The following is a 16072-nucleotide window of genomic DNA, read 5'->3' as shown; positions in this document are numbered from 1 at the left end:
AGCTCGTCAAGCTCGGCAAGCTCGGCAAGCTCGTCAAGCTCGTCAAGCTCGGCAGCTCGGCAGCTCGGCAGCTCGGCTGTTATGACAACTCGTTTCCGGCAGCCGTTAGATCTGTTTGTTAGTCAAGTTTTAATCCTAGCCGTAGGATTGAAACTAGCCGTTAGTTTCTGTTAAATAGCTTTTTTCATTAGTTAGTTTTACATACTGTAGCTCATTCTCTCGCTCTCGTTTTTCTCATTCCAGTGAATAAAATTTTCTTTACAATTTCATTCCAATCTTCAACCGATTGTTCTTGCTACTCAAATCGTTCCTCAATTGTTTACAGATTCCTAATTAAATTACTTAACTGCCACCTAATAATAAGATGGGATAAAACAATAAATTAATATTGGAAATATAATGCAAAGTAATAAAATTTTGCTAAAGAAATTTATAAACATGAAAAAAGAATACGCTGGAATTATAGTGATTTTACAATAAAAAGGTTGTAAAAATGAAGGAACAAGAAAATAAATATTGCAATGATATAAGTATTTTAAAATAATAAGAGAAATTTCTAAAAATGGAAAAGAATACTATATAGTAATTATATAAATATTTTAAAACTAAGTCGAACCCATGCGCACTGCACTTTAAGTCATCGCCCTCGGGCAAAATCAGCCAAACTATTTTAGAGTTAGATTTAACAAAATAGGAGTATTTAATTCAGACGCCACATGATTTAATTTTGATTTCCAAACCCTAGAGCGGACCTCTACAAAGAAGGTTGTTTGTGTGTCTGCAGAGAGAGAAAAATGGCGGAGCATTTGGCGTCGATATTCGGAACGGAGAAGGACAGGGTGAACTGCCCCTTCTACTTCAAGATCGGCGCGTGCAGGCACGGAGACCGGTGCTCGCGTCTGCACACCAAGCCCAGCACCAGCCCCACGCTCCTCCTCTCCAACATGTATCAACGCCCCGATATGATCACTCCCGGCGTCGACCCTCAGGGCCAGCCCATCGATCCCAAGAAGATCCAATCCCATTTCGAGGTTTCCTTTCTTCCTCTTCCGTTAATTGGACCAATATTTCACTCGTATTGTCATTCAGCTGGGATTAATTGCCTCCTATTTTTGTTAACCTATTCATTTGTTTTGATGATTGGTTTTGGAGCAAGTTCAGAATCATTGCGATGATATACTATTTATGTTGAATTTCTAGGGTTTCGGTGATTATTTGTGTTATTATTTATGTTTTCACTTGGTTGAGAGCAGGATTTCTACGAAGATTTGTTTCAGGAGCTGAGCAAATATGGTGATATCCAGAGCCTGAACATATGTGATAATTTGGCTGACCACATGGTTGGTAATGTCTACGTCCAGTTTAGGGAGGAAGACCAAGCTCAGAATGCCCTCCAGAATCTTGTCGGCCGGTCTTACGAAGGTTCTCATTACAATTTCTGCCTTGTCAATTCCAAAACAGGATAATTGATAGAATGTCTCCAAGGCTGAACTAGTGTTTACTTGTGAAATGTGCTCTTCATTTGTACATCATAGATGATTATGATTTGCACAAGTTTGGAACACTAATCTCAAGTTTTATCACTCTCCTTTTCCCTATTTATTTACTGTATGTTCAACATCCTAAAGTTATGCACATTGAAAGTTTGGGTGAATGTGTTTTCTTGTGTACTGTTTCCCAATATGTAAACCTTGTATTTGTGGTGTATAATACTTCAGAGACTTCCACGAAACTGCAATTTATTTCTGCTGCATAATTTGTTCTCTTGGGGATTGTTTTCTATGCGGTTGAGTCTGTAATGTAGAATTGATTTTCTATTATGCTTTTATATTTGGTTTGAACTGACTTTAAATTATCTTAATTGAACCATTTCCAGGGCGACCAATCATTGCTGATTTCTCTCCCGTGACGGATTTCCGTGAAGCAACTTGTAGGCAATACGAAGAAAATGTATGCAATCGAGGTGGATACTGCAATTTCATGCATCTCAAAAAGATAAGCAGGTGTGCTTTGTCTCAAACTGTTATTTCTGTATTAAATTAAAACTCAAAAAATGGTCCGCCTTTTCATTTATGGTTGATTTCTTAAATTTTCCTGCAGGGAATTGAGACAGCAATTGTTTCGGAAGAGTAGAAGAAGACATGACCGCAGTAGAAGCAGAAGCCGTAGTCCTCGCCATCGTGGCTATGAGGAGCGTCATGGCTCTGGGAGAAGGGGTGGTGATAGCCGTCACCATGATAGAGGCAGAAGACCTCGAAGCAGAAGCCCAGGTCGAAGGAGTGGCCGAAGCAGAAGTCCTGGGGGAAGGAGAAACAGGAGCCCAGTTAGAGAAAGCAGTGCGGAGAGAAGGGCCAAAATTGAACAGTGGAATAAGGAAAGGGAGAATCCTGAACCTGCTAAAGATCGTAATAATGAAGAAGCCGAGGATGGCAACCATGGCTTGGAACATAACGATGGGCGATCGCGTTCCTATAACGACAATCAGCAACCATCAGAGCAAGGAAATGGAGATTATGACTTCTAAATTCTATGCAGTTAATCTTGGTTTGTCTTCTTTCTTTGTTTGATTATTCCCCGTCGTGTGGCTTTTGGCGCTAGCCCATTTACTCATTAACTACGTACTGCCGTGAGAAAAGGCTTACTGCCTATTTTTCACTGTGCAGGTGCGGATAATTCACCATTTTCTCCCTTTCCTCATTCCAAAGAAATAGTATCTATGTTTAGGAGGAATAGCAAATGAAACAGGCCATATGATTAAACATATTTTGAACTGCCGAAAAATCCTAAAATAAATTTTCAATTATGGAAATAGGCATACATTCATGTTTGGTGAAGTCCGTACTGACTCTATATAAGCTGCTATAGATTACTCGCAGTTTATACATATATGAAATGTTAGCATGCCATTGCCCCCCGCCCACCACCACCATCACCATCACCCACACCATGGTTAGCAAAGACTGCCTTTTTGCTACTGCTAGTAGTAAAATATCAGTTGGTGGAGAAGGAGCTATTTTGCCTTGAGGAAAATAACTCAAGACTATTTTCTCAATTATTTGTGTTTCTGTTCGAACCATCTGTGTTCCTTGACTATGTTAGGTTCCCCCAACCCACCCCCACTCACCCCAATCATCCCAACCAATTCCTGGAATGACTAACATAATTAACAGGTAAGCATCCTTTTATTCCTGTCACCTATCAATGTTGAGCTGAAGGAATCAGGCGTTTTAAGAATTAGGTCATTTAATACAGTTTTGTCAAGTTGTGCAGGGTTGGATACTTCTGCTCGGGCATGCTTTTGGTGTAGCAGCTTATGTTAATATTTGTATACAGGTTATCCAGTTTTGACTGCAGAAAAGATCCAAGATACAGCCAGTGTATGTGATGGCTGAGTATTTAAGTGCTTGTGATAATACTTGATTCGACACAGAAGTGAACTGGCTTCTTCAGAGCAACCGTCGGGTGTGCAATGTCTTTTAGTTTTAGAATTTTATTTAGTACTCGGCAATTATTCCCCTTTTCTTTAGAAGATTAATGTTTCCTTTTGAATTCGTAAGGTGTGTAACATATAAAACTCGTTTATTGCATCTCTCTGTTGTGACTAAGTTGATTCTTTCTGCTTTTTTAGTCTTGTGAAAAATATTGGCAGCATCGAATTTGTGGTTTTTCAAACTGCAATAGTTTTTTGGTCTTGGTTCTTATCGAATACTCCATCTGTCTGCGAATAGGAGTCTTATTTTTCTATTTTAGTGCGTTCGCGAATGGGAGTCCTGTTCACTTTTATCATAAATGGTAATAGGGTCTCACCTTTCACTAACGTATTCCACTCACATTTCATTTAAAATTAATATACATATAAGTGAGACTTTTATTTCACTAACTTTTTTCTATCCATTTTTTTAAATATTTCTTAAAATTCGGGCCGCTCATAAATGAGACTCTTAATGGCGGACGGAGGGAGTATTTTTTCTTAGTAAAATCTTTCAGAGTTTATAGGAAATTGGAATTGATATTCTATAGAATGGAAATCTATTCCAAACCCTTTATTTGATAATGAAGTAATGATATGAAATTAAATTGAAAGAAATTGTGCGGGCACATTAAATTACATACTCGTTGAATAAACATATGCACGCATATACAGACACTACATTGTATACAATACACACATGGAATGTGCGACACCCAATACATGTATACACATTCACAACACACACAATAAACTCATACACATAATATACACACACAACATGCTATGCAAAAACAAAAAAATCATACAGACAACACACTCCCTGAATACACACATATACACAATACACACTTCAAACACATATTCTGTTGGTTTGCTTGCTGAATTGGATTATTAAGAGTGAATCAACAAATCGAGTTTATTGGTTAGAGAAAGTAAGATGAGCAAGATCAAGCATGTTAATCAATGATGTTTAAGGGTAATATGTTGTTCAAAAGTTTTCAAAATAGAAATACTTGCTATTTTTAAAGAACAAGCGTAGTACTTTTTTTTTCTTCCAATTTCATTATTTTCTACTCCCTCTATCCCAAAAGAATATACACTATTTTCTTTTTTAGTCCGTCCTACACGAGTATACATTTTACTCCCCACGTCCCCAAAGAATATGCACTTTGGGTTCGACACAGATTTTAATGTAAAATTGGTAAAGTGGGAGAGATAAAGAGAAAAAGTAAATAAATATTATTAGTAGAGAATGGGTCTCACCTCATTAGAGATAAAAGGGTTCCAAAATTAGAAAGTGCATATTTTTGTGGGACGGACTTAAAAGAAAAGAGTGCATATTCTTGTGGGACGGAGGCAGTATAATTTTGAAAAGTCATTTCTCTCTAATGGGGTGGGACCTATTCTTCACTAACAATACTTCAATTATTTTTTCTCCATCTCCATTACTTCGTCAATTGTGCATTAAAACTTATATTCAATCAAGAGTGCATACTCTTATAGGATGGAGAAAGTATTAGTACTTATTTTTATTTTTAGAGTGAACTACAAAAATGGTCTCTGACTAAAGGTTTATTTCACTAGTAGTCCCTGAAATTTAAAAATATTTTAATAGTCCCTGAACTAGGGGTTTATTTTACTGGCAATCTTTTTGCACTTTTGATGGCAAATTTCAGCCGAAAATACCCTCAAAAGTGAGATGAGCATTTTCATCCTTCCACATTTTAACTTTTTTTACAGTTGTCACCGTTAAATGATTTGCAAGTACATGCATATATTTGAAATTTGTTTTAAAATATGGAAGAACTAAAATATCCAATCTCACTTTTGGAGGCATTTTCAGCCGAAACTTGCCATAAAAATGCAAAATGACCGTCAATAAAATAAACCCTTAGTTCAAGGACTACTGGAGATATATTTAAAATTCAGGAACTACTTATGAAACCCATAGCTCATAGACTTTTTTGTAATTCACTCTTATTCTTATGTTTAGTCTTTGCTCTTTATTGTAAAATCAGTCTATTTTTTATTCAATTCTTTATCATCTATATTAAAATTCTTAGAACTACATTGCAGACCCCTTCAGCAGCAATTGTATTTATCTTTAGGTTCTCACTCATCGTCTAATTATTCCACTCATTACCTATGTCGCTCGTATTTTCCTATGCAATGTGCAGTTGTGAATTGTGTGTTACAGTGTGCAGTGTTTATATTAATTGTGTGAATGTAAGAATTATATAATGGATGTGTATATTCAATATGCAGTGCGTGTTGGATGTATGTGTTCAATATGTATTGTGTGTGTGAAGTGTATGACAGCGTAGTAAGAGGAAATTCACTGCATCTGGCTGACATTTTGGTAAATTTCATCTACAAGACGGAACCAAGTCCACTCGAAATCGGCACAACATTTGGTTTCAGACTTCAACACAAGGCACAGAACGACTTCAAAACAAACACAAGAAAAGATCGAAAATGGAACAATAATTGGAATTATAATGAGATGAGATGGGCATAATTCAGGCAACAATCCAAAATTCATGAAAGAGAAACGAAAACCGTCATGCAGAAGACTTTTTCAACCAACCCGACTGAGCCTTTACACATTGATGACACCCTATTAATAAGCCAAGTCTGCAAAAATTCAAATTCTCTAAACCCCAAGTTATTTGTTGGAATGCTTAGCTTTTGTGTGGGATTCCAAAGCTTTGTCCGAACCAAATGTCTTGGGGCAGCTCTTGCAAGTCACTGATCCTCCAGATTGTGGTGTCTGCTGGTTAGGCTTGTTACCCGGAGTCTTGCCAGCCTGCTTTGCTGGGTGAGGTGTGGCTACATGACCACCAACCTTTTTTCCATCTGAATCAACAATATAACATATATATGAAACTAAGTATCCTATTTACAAAAATGTAATCGATAGGCTGAGACAAGATGATCACCAGTTTTCTGGGGGGTCACTTTGGCCTTTTTATCTTGGACAGGGGTTTTAGTAGCAGATTCTGCAGTTCTTTTCTTGCTTGGCTCAGCCTTTCAAGCGTAAAAAATTAAGTGAATACACAATCTACATTTATTATTGAACACCATCACAGAAAAATAAATCCTGTTTTTACCTTCTTTGGTGTTTCTTCATCACTCTCACCAGAATCATCAGAGTCGTCATCCTGCAATTAACTAACTATTAATTGAAGTCCTTAGACAAATTTTAATTCAAAAAAATTGTAAAATCTAACCGACAAACTTTCAGGCATAAAACAATTACATACGCTCTAGTACCAACAATAGTTGATCAGAGAAACATAGAGCAGAAGATTATACCATGAAATGATAATCCAGTAAAATAATTTACAGGAATATGCCATAAAAATCAGAAGTTTTTCCCATAACTTATCATTTATTAGCCATGTGGATAAATATATAAAAATCTATAACTATATCCACTATTATTGCAAGGTAAGGAACATTCTAGTTGGTTCAATGAAACCACAACTACACTATAGCCAAGATTATTCCAATAAAGACTCAAGAGTAAGACCAGTGAGCAATTAAAGCTGATCATCAATCAACAGAAGCTCACTGACCGAAGGGAATGGTGCAGAAGAAACAGGCTACATCACCATTAAATTAGCTTTCCAATTATAAATATTAAATTAGGACTTAGACTTAACCATTCAGAAATATGGAACAACTATGAATATTATACCAAACCAGCATGTTCTACTCAAATAATTATGTGCACCTCAGAGTCATCATCACCATCATCCTCAGACATCATATCATCGCTGGTATCATCATCATCATCTTTGATGGGCTCCACGATCTTCACCTTTTGCTTGCCAGCATCAGACTCCTTCCCTTTGGCTTTCACAGCCTCTGCAGGTTTCTCTTGCTTAGCCTTCACTTCAGGTTTTGCTGAAGATTGCATGACACATCATTAGAACACATTGAAACAGAACCAGTTAAAATCAAAACAGATCAGATGATGGTAAATAAGGTTACCATTATTCGCAGTCACAAGTGGTATATCCTTTTCAGAATCAGATTCATCTGAAAAAAACAGCCAAAACATATTATATGACCCAACACCGAAGGTAGAGATATACGGATAGACAGAAAGGTTTGTTGAAATAAAATAATAGTCAGGGAAAGAATACCAGATTCAACGTCCTCTGAACCCGTAGAGATGAAAAAACTTGAGTCAAGGAGAAAACATCCAAACAATTATGCAGATCATACATACAGTATTTGATATGAATATATGGCTCTAAAGGTAAAAATGGAAGTCAAAAGGATATTCATCAAAAGGGTTGCTGGCTTTGTATCCATAGAAGTAGATACTTCCACTTTTCCAGTTATGTGACAGCTCAAAATCTCGGTCAAACACCAAGTCAAACTGTTGCTGGGGTATCTTATCAGTGACTAGTGTTCCGAGAACAAGTTTCTTCCCTTCAACATTCACAAACAAGCAGGCAGAATCATTTGCCTTCTCCTTCTTTGTCTCACCAAGACATGCCTATTACAAAAGTAACCTTCAGAATACTAAAAGAAAAGGCAAACATCATACTCATAATCCATCAAAACGGTATAGCAACATACCTGAGACAAATGCAAAACCATATTTTCACCAGGAGCAACCTTCAAGGTCTCTCCATTTTTCACCTCAACACCTGAGCAGAATCAATCAGTGAAAATGTTTTCCAAAAAATCTTGCAATTACAAGCAATTGATTCCAATATTTTTCTAGAAGCAAATAGTAGTAACAAATTACAGCAAAATGTTAACAGAAAACAAAAAAACTTGCATTATAGAGTAAAAAAAGGATAGGTGTGATTTCAGAAATACTAGAATTAAATGGGAAATCATCTTTGTAATTCATATTTTACAGTGAATTCAATAAAATCACTTTCATTGACGGACGCAGATAACATGACCGAAATGGGAATGAAAAAATAAAAATAGAGCATGCGAAATAGTGAAAACGGTTCGTAGTGAAAGAGAATGCAGAAACGTAGCTACTGTGGAAAACGAGAAGCGAGGGAATAGAAGAGAAACTCACCCCAGAATTCCATTGCTGAAGACTACGATGCGAGAGTTGCAGGGTTTAGAGCGAGAGAAAGTGAGATATTTAGGGTTTTGAGAAGCAGCCGAGGAAATATGGCAAAACTGTAAACCCTACTCGGGGAGTAAAATGAATTTATAATACTCCTAATTTGGAGTGGGTGTAGATGCTATGCGACGCAGACCACCACAATGCCATGTGGATGTATCTGCATACTTTGGACTGGGCTCAATTCGACTGTGGGCTCTGCGGGTTCCAATATATTGGTCTGAGCCCACTTAGACTGAGCCACCATAATTGCGCGAATTACATTTGTCAAACGGTACGTAAATTTTTATTTTTTTAAAAATAAAAATAAAAAACGTACGTAATTTATCATTACCTATAGTATTTTCTATCTTTATTGCCAGTAGTTAATAAAAATGATGTTTTACACGTACGATTTTCAATTTCAGAGATTATATATCATGATTGAATATATTGCTTTTGTACCTCTATAGTTTTCGGCAAAGAGAGAATAAAATAGGAAATGAAAAACGTAGAGAGATGAAGAAAGAATAAAGTGGTATAAGGAATAATAAGGTAAGAGAAAAAGAAATATGTTAATTTTTGCCAATGAAAAGAAATAACTCAGCTGCAGTGGGACAAACCAAAAAACAGTGGCAGACGCAGAAAAAATGTGGTAGGGGATGAACTATATACTTCCTTCGTCCAAGAATAATTGTCTCTTATATCCTTTTCCCGTACGTCCACATATTGTAACACCCCTTACCCGAAAACATACCGACTGAATAGGTGATGTCACAAAAGAGGCGTCATCAAGTATGGCGATTTAAAATTTCATTTTTGTGAACCATTCAAAACCAAATATTTAAATCTTCATACTTGATGGCGCCTCTTTTGTAACATCACCTATTCGGTTGGTGGGTGGTCGGGGGTAAGGGGTAGGGTTGGGAAAATATACTGAAATATCGCACTTACCGTATCGAAAAAATACCGAATTATTGGTGTACCGTACTTTTCGGTACAGTATCATACCGTACTTTTCGGTACGGTATCATTCCGTACCGACAGTTTTAGGTACGGTAAAGGTATGCATTTTGTATATACCGCATCATACCGCAAATTTACGGTATATACTGGTATAACACGGTATACCGCAAATACGGTATATACCGTAATTAGCGGTATATACTGCAGATATACCATATTTAACATATTTATTATTTATAAAATATATTATTATATAATTTTATTAAACATAATTGTAGGCATGCACAAACCGGCCCGGCCCGCCGGTTAACCGCCGGTTCGGGCCCGCCGGTTCATGAACCGGAACCGGGCCCGGAACCGGCGATTTGAACCGGCAGGCGGGTTGAAGGGTCGGAAGGGCCGGTTCAGGTTCGGCAATATATTGAACCGTGAACCGGCGGTTCGGCGGTTCGAACCGCCGGTTCAAAGGATCGAACAGTGTTTCGTAGGTTAGGGGTTCGTAGGGTTCGCGTAGGGGTTTAGGATAGCCGTTGGAACCGGCGGTTTGCGGGGTAAACCGCCGGGTTGAGGGGTTAACCGGTGGTTTGTCGGGGTAAACCGGCGGTTCGGGAGTCGATTTCCGATGGTTCCGGCAACTTTTCAGAGGCTAGGTCGTAGGGTCAGTGTTTAGGCCTGCAAAACCGGTCATAAACCGCCGGTTTTCGGTCAGAAACCGGCGGTTTTCTGACGCAAACCGTGGCGAACCCGCCAGTTTAGGGTTGAACCGCCGGTTTCGGCGGTAAACCGGCGGTTCACGGCAGATTTCAAAATTTCAAAAAAAAAATTTTCATCCAATTTTACTCCTATATATACCCCACTTCTCCTTCATTATTCCTTGCCCCATTCCTTGAATTTTCGGAATTTCATTCTCAATCTCCATTTCTCTATTCTCTCCTCATTCTCTCTAATTGCGCAAGTTTAATTCTACACTTTCTACTCACTACTATATTTGTTGTGCTCATAATTTACCACTTCTTTTATACTTCATACATATTTCATTCCAAGTCCATATTACTTTTCATTTATCAATATATTCAATATGTCTTCTTCTCGTGGTGGATCGGGACGTGGTGATCGGGGCAAGGGAATAGCCCAAGATCAAAGCACTATGCGTCCCTCAAAATCTCGACGACCTAGTCGTCGAGATGTTATGGAAGAGGTTTCCCGATTGGCAGCCGAACGCATGCAAGTAAGTAATGAAAAATTTGTTTTCCAATTCACATGCACAAAATTTCATTAATTTTTTTTTGCGTTCATACTTTTAACTTCTGTGTACATAATATTTGTAGATGGAAGAAGATCATAGGACCGCTATGCTACTTGCTGAAATGCAACAAGGTGGGGGTAGGGGAGGTCGTTCCCGACAAGATGAGGAGTTCGACGTTACTATATCGTCGGACTCGGACAACAACGAGGATAGATCGCATTCTCGTATTCCTTCTAGCACCGGCGGAAATGAGGAGATGCCTCCCCCTGCACCCACTAACACGGCAAAAGCTTTGAAATCGGACATTTTTATCAAACACTACAAGAAGGTCCCGGTGGTGATTCCAAGTCCTCAAGATCCGAACTCTCAAGAAGAGACTTCAGACTTTCATGTTTACTGCAACTATTGCGATAAAGTGTACAAATGGTCCGCCGGTGGTGGATATGGCACCCTCCGTCGCCATTTAGTGGCAAAGCATCCGGTAGAATGCGGCACTGCCTCTACCCAAAGCCAACTAAACTTCCAACCCGCCGGCTCGGGTTCGTCAGGTGCGCCTCTATGTAAATATGATAAAAAGAATTTTGATGATACAATGACTAGATGGGCGGCTATGAAGCATATGCCCTTTAATGTTTTTGATGACAAAAGTTTTGAGGTTACTATGCAAAGTGGGTTGAATGTAGCAATCAAAAGAATAGGTAGAATGACCGTGCAACGATCTACCGTTCGGCAGTGCTTGGAGAAAAAGGTAGAATTATCACGTTATTTAGTTAACATGGGCCACAGGGTGAACATTTGCTCAGATGTTTGGACGGATTGTTTTAACCGTCATTCATACATGGGTATTACGGTTCACTTTGTGGACAACAGTTAGACTTTGAACAAGCGCTTAATTGGTTTTAGAGAATTTGAAAGTCCACACACTGCACCCGAAATTGCTTCTTTGATTATACAAGTGTTGAATGAGTTTCAGTTATGCAACAAGATATTTTCTATTGGTTTTGATAATGCAACTGCCAACACCGCAAGTATTGCCGATTTGATTGCGGCTTGTATACCGGTAATTGGAGGTAAGTATTTTCATCAAAGATGCATTTGCCATATTTTAAATTTATGTGTACAGGATGCGCTTGAATTATGGCAAAAGCATGTTTCTCCTATTAGAAATGCGTTAGATTAATCCATCAAAAGCCAGCTACCGTGATTTATATCTTTCGCATAGTTGTTGGGATAACAGTTTGGCTTTATTTAAATTGTTCAAATATTTCAAAAATGCTACTGTTGAATTGTCGGGTGTTTATTATTGCACTGTTGTTCGTGTTTTGGAGCATTGCATGTACATATCCCTTGGTTTTAAAACTGCAATGAAAAATGCTTCCTCTTCTCCCGAGTTAATGTGCGTTTTGTATTATATGATTGAAAAATGGCTCAAGTATTTCAGTGAGATTCCTAACGTGTTTTTGATTGCAAAGGTATTGGATCCAAAATGGAAATTAGCAGGTACCTCTAGAATTTTAGATTTTTATTATAACAATTTGAGTTCAATTGATCTTGGTCCCCTTCAAGCAATCCAATCGGATACCAGTGACGAATTTGGAGTCGACCTCTCAGAAACCTTTCAAATAAACCTCCCGGACCGGTCAGTTGTGCAACAAAACCTCGAGTATAACTTGCGCTCTCTCTACACCGAATATGAAACCAAGTATAACATCACTCACCAAGTCAGAAGACCCTCTCCTCCACAACATAACTATGGCTTTGCATTTCAAGCCGATTATGATGACCCCGACGCGCAATCCCAACTAGCTGACCTATACAACTACAGCACCAGCGGAAGGTCCTCAGGTATGGTCAGTGAATTAGATTTATATTTTGAATCACTCTTTTCCTTTGGTGATGAAGGTCCTACTCCTCCCGCCCAAATCGACGTCCTCGATTGGTGGGGAACCCACGAGAAAGATTTTCCCATCCTTGCTTCAATGGCCAAGGAGATTTTTTCTGTTCCGGCTTCCACCGTCGCCGTCGAGTCCGCTTTTAGTGTTGGCTCGCGCGTTTTGGATGAATCAAGAAGTAAGCTCTCGGCGAAAAATATGGAAGCCGTGATGTTACTTGATGATTGGGCCAAAGCTGACGTCCGAGAACAAGAAAATGATTGGAATGATTGTCAAGAGGGATCACAAGATGAATTCACCGGGGATGAAGATTAGGCCAACCGTCAACCGCCGCCGGCCAAGCCAAATAGGTAAGTAAGGTAAGAGAACTACGTGGACTTTGATTCCCTAATGCAAATGAGCAATTGGGATACGTAGGCACCTCAACTTAAATTTTTAATTTAAGTTGAGCTCAAGTCCTTTTTCTTTTATTTCTTTTTTCCCCATTAATTCCTACTTTAAAAATATGCAAATACAATTACATAATTGTATTTGTATATACTCTAGTCGATGAAGTATATTTCTCTATACGGCTAAATGAGGGAAACTTTTGACAATTCTACTATAATTGTTGATTGTTAGACGAAACTCAACATTTAAAGTTGAATTGCTAAAGGTGTCCCTAATTTAGTTATGTAGAAAGATCTTCTTCGCCGGTTAAGAGTATATATATAATACACTTATACGTTTAAGAACTTCAACGTCGTTTCTTGTCATTTGTAATTAGTTCTTCACTAGTAGTCTCATTTGTATTTAAATTTTGTTTAAGACTTCAAGACCGCCATATGTTTTCAATTTGTAATTGTTGTAACTTGTAACGTGTAATTTGTAAACATGCAATTTCAATAAAATTACAACTTTAGCCGTATTTTTTTCTATTTTATTTACTCACATTTCATACAAAAACAAACTTGAAAAGTGTAATGTAATTTGATTAAAATTAAAAAGTTGAAAAATGCAAAAAAAAAAAAAAAAATCGTCGAACCGTCGAACCGACCCGGAACCGGCGGTTCAAGCCGAAAACCGACGGGTTTGAACCGCCGCGTAAACCACCGGTTTTTTGAACCGGAACCAGAACTGCCGGGAGCTAGGCGGGCCGGTTCAGGTTCATGGATTTCTCGACCCTTGACCCGCCGGTTCGGGCCCGGAACCGGCGGTTCCCGACCCTTGTGCATGCATACATAATTGAATGGATTTTGAATGTCATGAACTATGTTTGCTTTGTGATGGATTTTTATCACTTTGGATATTTCCTAGATGTTTAAAATGATATTTTTGCTATTTAATGCATGAATGTTAGGTTTTGACATGTTGTATTCGGTATACCGTACCGTGATTTTGGCATACCGCATATTGCTGTATACCGAAATCACGATACGGTATACCGAAATGTCGGTAAGGTAACGATATCTAAATTTTGGTATACCGACTTTTCGGTATACCGGTATGCGGTATACCGAAGAAAGCGGTACGGTAAAGGTAAGGTTTTTGGTCATACCGCACTTTTCGATACGGTATGCGGTATGACAATTTCAGCGCGGTATACCGTACCGTTCCAACCCTAGTAAGGGGTGTTACGCGGAAAATGGTTAAATTTACTAACTCGTTTCAATCACGATTTATTACAAAACTTATATATAAAAGTATTATTCCGCTAACTTTTTTCATTCATTTTCTAATACTATAATTCTTAAAAGTCGGAGTAAGTCAAAGTAAGACAATTAATCGCAGACAAATAATATAGTACTAGTTATTTTAGTAATATATAGCATGAAAAAATATAATTAACAAAATATTAATCCAATTGAATAACTCAAAATGTTGTCCTAAACATTTGTAAAAGAAGGTAAATATTGCTTAAGATAACTCCAAATTATTCATGTGAGCGCCTCAGACTCTAATTCTAACATAAAAAACTATAAACCAACATCTTAAACTTGATTCAAATAAAATTAATTATCTGCAGAATCCTATATGAATTAAACTACACATTAAATCCATGACATGTTTTTTCATATTTTCATTCTTAATTTTTATAGTAAAGTAAATATTAAAAGTTATAAAAAATAAATATTTGTATAATAGAATTGTAAAGAAATAAAAGTAAAAAAAGAGTAAAAATTGGAATTCTTAAGGGCTCACACTCACTATCTATGTTACAACTGGTTAGGATAATGACTATGTATCATGGTTTATGCTAGTTATATTTCTACTTGGTATGTTTGGTGCAAACTATAGAATATGATGCTAAATTTTATGTATGCTAAAATAACCTCAATACTATATATGCACAAATTGAGAATTGGGAAGATAGAGGACAACTTTTATTCCACTAGCTTGGTTCAACTTCCAAAATTGTTAGTTAACCCACCAAAATTATGTGTTAAAAATATAGGTGAAACATAAACTTCAAGGCGGACTTCATCGAACCATAAAATTAACACGGGCTATTTACTAAGGTTAATATAATTATCAAGCGCACAATTAACACTAGAAAAGAGCTTGTATTGTGGCATAGCTACCAAACGATCCCTTAATATTTTATACTACTCCATATGAAGAGATCAACTGTCAATCATACTAGACGCTACTTGATTAAAATTATGGTCAATCAGACTACACGCTACTTGATTAAAATTATTTTAGGATTGACTGTCAAATATACATATAGTTAATTATTTTATGATTGGGTGGGTCATCTTCTTCCTGAAACTAGCTCCAACAGCCATTTATTTCTAAATTCACGTCTACAAATTTTGAATTCTCATTTTCAATTATGCGGCTTCAGCCCCTTGTTAACATTAATCTCGCGCAATTTAGCCTTCAATAACATTAATTTTAGGAAGGGCTAGAGACTTTTTTTTAATTTCAAAAGATTTTAGCATAGGATTAGGCCTATCAAAATGGATATCAGGTATAACATAGGATTAGGCCTGTCAAAATGGATATCGGGAATTACCCAATATCCGAACCCGAAACCCGAAAATCGGATTTCGTGATCGGGTTCGGGTATAGGATTTTTGGATTATTGGGTATCGGGTAACCTGATACCCGATCGGGTATACCCAAATCACCCAAATTATCCATTTTTTTAAATTTAATTAATTATGTATTTATTTTATTATTTAAAAAATTTAAATGTACTCCATAAATCCTTCACTCTTAAGTTTCATTTCTAATAATTTGTAGTAATTTTTTATCTTAAACTCGAACTACTTTTAGTTTGTATCAAATTCGAACTACAAGTTTGTATTTCTAAAATTTTGTAGTTAATTTTCTTAAAACAATAAACAAATATTTAAAAAATCTACAATCGGGATTGGATACCCGATTTTTCGGGACTGGATACCCGAGTCGGGTATCTGTGTACCCAA

The 16072-nt window shown here is 37.3% G+C and overlaps 2 protein-coding genes across 6 annotated transcripts; one reads left to right on the top strand and one right to left on the bottom strand.

Moving 5' to 3' along the window:
- The first annotated feature begins 647 nt into the window (after positions 1-647).
- Positions 648-3605, top strand: LOC121748007 (splicing factor U2af small subunit B-like). Of its 5 annotated transcripts, none has more exons than XR_006039397.1 (5): positions 648-1031; positions 1254-1422; positions 1877-2003; positions 2101-3170; positions 3334-3605. XR_006039397.1 is itself a non-coding variant. In XM_042142228.1 (5 exons), the coding sequence occupies exons 1-4, from the start codon at positions 795-797 to the stop codon at positions 2522-2524; spliced, it is 957 nt and encodes a 318-aa protein (XP_041998162.1). In that variant the 5' UTR covers positions 648-794; the 3' UTR covers positions 2525-2544; positions 3334-3605. The 5 variants fall into 5 exon arrangements, 3 of the variants coding, with proteins under 3 accessions (XP_041998162.1, XP_041998151.1, XP_041998145.1); XR_006039396.1 differs by having other exon boundaries at positions 3271-3605; XM_042142228.1 differs by having other exon boundaries at positions 2101-2544.
- A 2333-nt stretch (positions 3606-5938) lies between these two features.
- On the bottom strand, positions 5939-8663 carry LOC121798774 (histone deacetylase HDT1-like). Its single transcript, XM_042197952.1, has 9 exons — positions 8526-8663; positions 8066-8136; positions 7765-7982; positions 7624-7646; positions 7469-7516; positions 7209-7381; positions 6583-6633; positions 6412-6499; positions 5939-6328 (listed from the first exon to the last, which is right to left on the bottom strand). The coding sequence occupies exons 1-9, from the start codon at positions 8536-8538 to the stop codon at positions 6138-6140; spliced, it is 876 nt and encodes a 291-aa protein (XP_042053886.1). The 5' UTR covers positions 8539-8663; the 3' UTR covers positions 5939-6137.
- Between the last annotated feature and the right edge of the window lie 7409 nt (positions 8664-16072).

This window comes from Salvia splendens, chromosome 1 (genome assembly GCF_004379255.2).
Source record: "Salvia splendens isolate huo1 chromosome 1, SspV2, whole genome shotgun sequence".
In the NCBI taxonomy this organism is placed as follows: domain Eukaryota; kingdom Viridiplantae; phylum Streptophyta; class Magnoliopsida; order Lamiales; family Lamiaceae; genus Salvia; species Salvia splendens.
Note: the sequence above shows the minus strand (reverse complement) of the source record. Positions and strands in the feature narration are given on the sequence as shown.